This window comes from Momordica charantia (assembly GCF_013281855.1).
Source record: "Momordica charantia cultivar OHB3-1 chromosome 8 unlocalized genomic scaffold, Mcharantia_2.0 BLBB01000008.1, whole genome shotgun sequence".
Taxonomy (NCBI): Eukaryota; Viridiplantae; Streptophyta; class Magnoliopsida; order Cucurbitales; family Cucurbitaceae; genus Momordica; species Momordica charantia.
This window is the reverse complement of record NW_028275166.1, coordinates 7,909,798-7,915,301: the sequence shown is the minus strand read 5'-3', so window position 1 is coordinate 7,915,301 and position 5,504 is coordinate 7,909,798. Positions and strand designations below refer to the sequence as shown.

General features: G+C 30.1%; 1 protein-coding gene across 1 annotated transcript; it reads right to left on the bottom strand.

Moving 5' to 3' along the window:
- Nucleotides 1-538: 538 nt before the first annotated feature.
- Nucleotides 539-2,945, bottom strand: LOC111020949 (palmitoyl-monogalactosyldiacylglycerol delta-7 desaturase, chloroplastic). Its single transcript, XM_022297750.2, has 4 exons — nt 2,579-2,945; nt 1,597-1,962; nt 1,074-1,180; nt 539-983 (listed from the first exon to the last, which is right to left on the bottom strand). The coding sequence occupies exons 1-4, from the start codon at nt 2,915-2,917 to the stop codon at nt 776-778; spliced, it is 1,020 nt and encodes a 339-aa protein (XP_022153442.2). The 5' UTR covers nt 2,918-2,945; the 3' UTR covers nt 539-775.
- Between the last annotated feature and the right edge of the window lie 2,559 nt (nt 2,946-5,504).

Sequence of the window (5,504 nt, the reverse complement as noted above, 5' to 3'; positions counted from 1 at the left end):
ATTTTGATTGTTATATCTTAAAATCACCATATCCTCTTGGTTTGTTCCGTTTGAGTAAGGACACGATCCTAACAATACGGTAAGAAGAACACAAGAACACAAGTATTTTAAATGTATTGGAAATGTTAGTAAAATGTTGAAGAATCCAATCAACATTGAAGCTGATTTCTATCTTGATGAAGTCACATTTTGATATTTAATTTAGGTTGCATAATTAATTAGGGGTGATGAAACTTTTCCAACGGTCTTATGTTATCGCGTCAAAGGTAGGAGATTCGAACTCACGACCTTTTGGTCAAACATAGGTGCCTGAACCCGTTGAGCGTTATCGTATTACTAAACATGTTAAAATGCTTATATGGATATATCACATATATAAGTGTATCCATATTGTTTTGGAGAGAAGAAAAAAACACCCTCGCTCACAAAATTAGTGTCCATTGTAATAAGAGAAGTAGTATCCCCTCAAGATGGTGTCCTTTTGGGTTCACAAATCTTGACCGAATCTCAGTTTTTGAACCGAATGCTCGTCTGATCAGCTTTTAGAATCTCATACCATATTAATATTCATGGGTTCCATCTCAAAATTACCTTTTGACAATGAAAAGAGTAGCTCATTTATATTATAAACCCTTATTAGATCTTTTATCTTTTCAATACGGAATAGTTAACAAAATTTTAATACAGGAATAACATTAATCTTGATAATACTTCCGGAGGAAAAAAAACACTCACTCACAAAGCATCAATACTTGGACAATCTCTTAAAGAACTATCAAATTCTTTTATGGTCCATTGCCAACTTTTGCTTTTGGCCTTGAGATGGTAATTTCACATCAGTGGCCAATCCAATAGTCTGAAGGAACAAGACAACCCACCAAGTCAAGTCAAATTCCCACCATTGAAGACCATGTCGAGCTGAATATTCAAAGGCATGGTGGTTATTGTGCCAACCCTCCCCAAACGCAAGCAACCCAAATACCCTGTGAACAAAAATACCAATTTGATCATAAATATGATTATTAAGAAAAACAAATCAAATCTAAAGCAGAAACATGAGAAAGAGACAACACCAATTGTTCTTGGACAGATCGGTCGTGTTCCATCGTCGGTAGCCCCATATGTGGCATGCAGAATTTATAAAGAAAGTAATGTGCAGAAACCAAACAAGCCTCACCCCCTGCCATGCAATGCCATCAACGATCATATCAAACTCTCATTAGAACTAATATACCATTCTTAAAATTTATTATTCAAATAAAATTGACACACACCAATATTCGTGTATGATGAGGAGTAAATATTTAAAAGGGTGTATTTAAAATGTGAAAATTTAAATTAAAAAATAGTTCATAAACTAGCTAAACCATCATTATAAAACATGATCTAACTATATAATAAATAGATCAATGAAAATGAATTATAATCGCATAAAAAAGTAAGAAGAAGTTTGAATTTTCTTCTAAAAATAAATAAGTGGGAGCTTTTAATTACTAATTACAAGTACTTGTCTTTTACAATGCATAATAAATAGGGGATGCAGAAATTCAAATGTTAAAAATGGAAGTAGATGAAAGATAGCAGTGTTCAAGTTACCATTCCCCAAACAACAAAGGGAAGTCCTCCCATGGCATAGAGGACAAGTGCAAGAGCAGTGGGATGAAGAATGTATGTTCTTCGAAGAAACCTATAAAATGCTTGCTTTTGTAAATCATCCACATTATTTGGTCTTCCATACTTGACTTGTGCCACAAATATATTGCTAAAACGCTTTCGTTTAGCGTCTTTTTCCTCGAAATCTTCAACATTTTTGGGGCAAACTTTTTTGGTCAAAGTATAGGCATCAAACATCCAAGTTATGTGACTAAACCAAAATCCTTCTAAAGGGCTATGTGGATCTCTTTCGGTATCAACGAACTGATGGTGATACCTATGTGTACTCACCCAATCAATTGGATCACCCTATCATGTAGAATAAAAAATTTTAGTAATAATGAAGAAATGATAATAACTCTAACACATGTACAGTTATATATGAAATAAGAATAAAACAATTGGTAATGATCCGCGTTGAAAAAATAATAGATCTAACAAAAATCTATAATATAAGTAGGCTACTTTTCTCATTGTCAATTGATTTTGAGATAAAATACTATTAATATTGATATGGTATCAAGGCATGTTAAGGATCCCACATTGTAAAGATAAACCACCTAACAAAGGTTTATAATATAAGTGGACTACTCGCCTAGTTGTTAATTGGTTTTGAGCATGAATAATTTTTCTAAAGGAAAAATAATTTCACTTAGAGAGTATGTGAGGAGCATACAAAAGAAAGAGACTATAAAAAAGAACTTTAGTTTAGCGAAGTGGTAGATATATCATAATTAAAAAAAGGATGTGAAAGATCGCTTGTTTCTTTCCAACCAAACATACCAAAGAACAACATCATCACCAACACAATTAGACCATATAGGAAGATCAAGAACTCCATGAATATTAATAACAATGAAAATAGAAAAAAAAAATGAATTAATATAATGTCAGATCATCATTGCAAAAGTAAAAAACACTAAACTTGAAAGGCATGTAGTCCAAGATAAGCGAACAAATACTCGAGCCATTTGGGAAGCTTGAAACTTTTATGTGCGAGATTTCTATGGTACGAGAGTGTTATTCCAAATAGACCTGTAATAAAATACAATGCAAAGGCAACCCAAAAGGCTGCCCAGTTGCAGTGAAATGGAGCCAAAAGACAGAGCAAATGCAAGAACAAAATACCACCAGCCGAACGTCTATCCAATATTGTCCATTTTCTCTTTAAGAAACCTCGTCTGGGCTTCAGCACAATCCCATCTGAAAAACCCACCTTCTTATACTCATTTTTATCTTCAAGCTCTTTCCTTGTTGCCTCCATTGATGAAAAGTACAAGAAAAAGCTAAGACAACACGGCAACTTTTCTTTGCTTCTCTACTACTCATGTATTTATAGTGAGAGAGTTAAACGAAACAATATCGATTTACCGATAAACACCTAAATAATATTAATCTTTTTAAAATATGTATGGACTAAATTACAAGTTCATTTCTTTTTTAAAATTATGGGATATAATCTTAAAGTTGAAAGATATATTAGACTTAATCGTAAAGGCTCAAACTAAACCAACAAAGCTGAAGAGTTTCCAGAATCTCAAAAATGAATAAACCATCACTCAACCTAAAAGTTTAAGCTAATAAATTAGGTTAATTTAATTCATATATCGGTTATCTAACACTCTCCTCTGCACTTGTTGTGGGGAGGTTCGAACACATGATCTCCCCCTCTGATACTATATTAAGCTAATAGGTAGGATAAATTTAATTCAATAGTTAAAAAGCATTGTTTCAAACGTGGAGAGTGAAATTTTTATGCTTAGTATTTAAGGCTTTGTGGTTAGTTGGGACAAGAGTGGACCTTATTGTCAGGCCATTGAAATGTCATAAATGATTGTCTATGAAGCTAAAATTTTAAGACAGAGAAGAAAAGAGATTAATAATTACCATTTCAATCCTTGTGCTTTGAACTTAGTTTAATTTGATTTGTTTTTCAAAATTTTGTAAGAGTTTCCAGAAGTAGCACCTTGCCCGTTAAACGAAATTGTTTCAAACCATGAAGAAGTGAAATTTTTATGCTTAGAATTTATGGCTTACGGTTGGTTGGGACAGGAGTGAACTTAGGCTCATTCAGCTGTCATAAATGACTATCTACGAAGCTAAAATTTTAAGACAAAAGAAGAAAATTAGAGATTGATTTGTCATTTCAATCCTTGTGCTTTCAACTTTGTTTAATTTGATTTGCTTTTCAAAGTTTTCTTCTAATCCTTCCTTCTTTTTTTCTTTAATTAGTTCACCGACATATAGATAGAGGAATTTGAACTTCGAAATTTTTTACCCATCTGTGAAAATACCAATGGAATTATATTCAAATTGTTATATGAAACAAATTTTCTACGTAGTACATTTGGTAATTAAGGAATAAAGGATGTTAAAGAGATAAATAAACTGACATTCAATTTAGTGAGGTATTAGGAATTTATTGCCAAAGAGTTGATTTAGGTAAAAATAAAAACAATAGCCTTTTGGCGTCCATGACTCGATTTTTAAGGCTAATTGTATTAAAATTCCAATTGTGCAAAAATAATGAAAAACAAATAAATTTTCGAGCAAAAGAAAACTGGATGCGTAGAACCGAGAATAATTCCAATTGTTAAGTTGTAAGTTTGAATTCTTCCTCTCATGTATTATTGTATTAAAAAAAATTCTTACATTCACATGAGATATTGAATTTGAGGGGAATAATTATGAACTACAATAAATATTAATTTTGGTAGGAAAACCAAAATAAAACAAACCTACATGAACAAATATTCTAGAATAATGGAGCGACTCAAGATAATATGGGATTTATGTGAATTTTTATATACGTTAAATTACAACCATTAGTCAAATAGAAAACATCAATATTGTAATCTAAAAAATGGGTTAGTATAGCATAATTTGTGAAGTTTTGACACTAAATTATAATCGGAATGAATTTAAAATTTCTAATCAAAGACCAAATTGAAGTTATCTCTTAGCCATAGAAATTAAATTGAAACCTTTAAAGACTGAGGAGACTATAATTAAAATGATGTTATAACCATAGGATCAATTTTTTTTTATAAGACATCGGGATCAGATTAATAATTTGACATAAAGTATATTGTCCAAATTTTATTTTTCTTATGCAAAAATATATTTGATAATGAAAATTTATTAAAATATCCTTTTCAATAAATGATATTGTCAAATCTTCATCTCTCTGACACATAATTGACTCCTGGTACAATTTACATTAATTTTAGTTTTGGAAAAACTTCTTTCAAGTATTTTTTTTTAATGATATTTTTGAAGCAATATATGCATTTGACATGTTTGGGGAGATTATCGAAGCAAATTATTGACATGGTTTTAAAAACAAGTTTGTTTGATAACAAATCAAACAAATCAATTTTATATTTTCTGTTTTTTAAAATCGTTTTTGAAATCCTTTATAAATTTAAAAAACAAAAAAAAATGGTTTTTAAAAGTAGGTTTTTATTTTTCAAAATCTAATTTGTTTTTCTTTCCATTTTTTTTCCTTTGACATATTTATCTCTAATAATTTCTTCCTCCTCAAAACTATTTTTATACTTAAATTTTTCTATTTAAAAAATTTTATATTTCTCTCTCTAAAATTTTCATCTCTTAATATTCCTCTCCCTCTCCAAAATTTTGAGTAGTATATATATATATTTTTTTTCCTAACACATTACTTTTTTCCCACTAAAAATTTAATATTTTTCCAAACTTTCTTATTCTCAAATTTCACATTTTATAAATTTTCTTTTTTTGTCTAGTATATTTTTTCTCTAAGAAATATATCTCAACTTTTCTCTATCTAAATGTTTTGTCCTTCAATTTTCTTTATTTATTTTCAGTAACAA

Coding starts and splice junctions, on each gene's coding strand:
- LOC111020949 (XM_022297750.2), bottom strand. CDS start 2,917: ATGGAGGCAACAAGGAAAGAGCTTGAAGATAAAAATGAGTATAAGAAG. Junction 1,181..1,596: donor CCTTTGTTGTTTGGGGAATG/GTAACTTGAACA, acceptor ATTGCATGGCAG/GGGGTGAGGCTTGTTTGGTT. Junction 984..1,073: donor GATCTGTCCAAGAACAATTG/GTGTTGTCTCTT, acceptor TTTTGTTCACAG/GGTATTTGGGTTGCTTGCGT.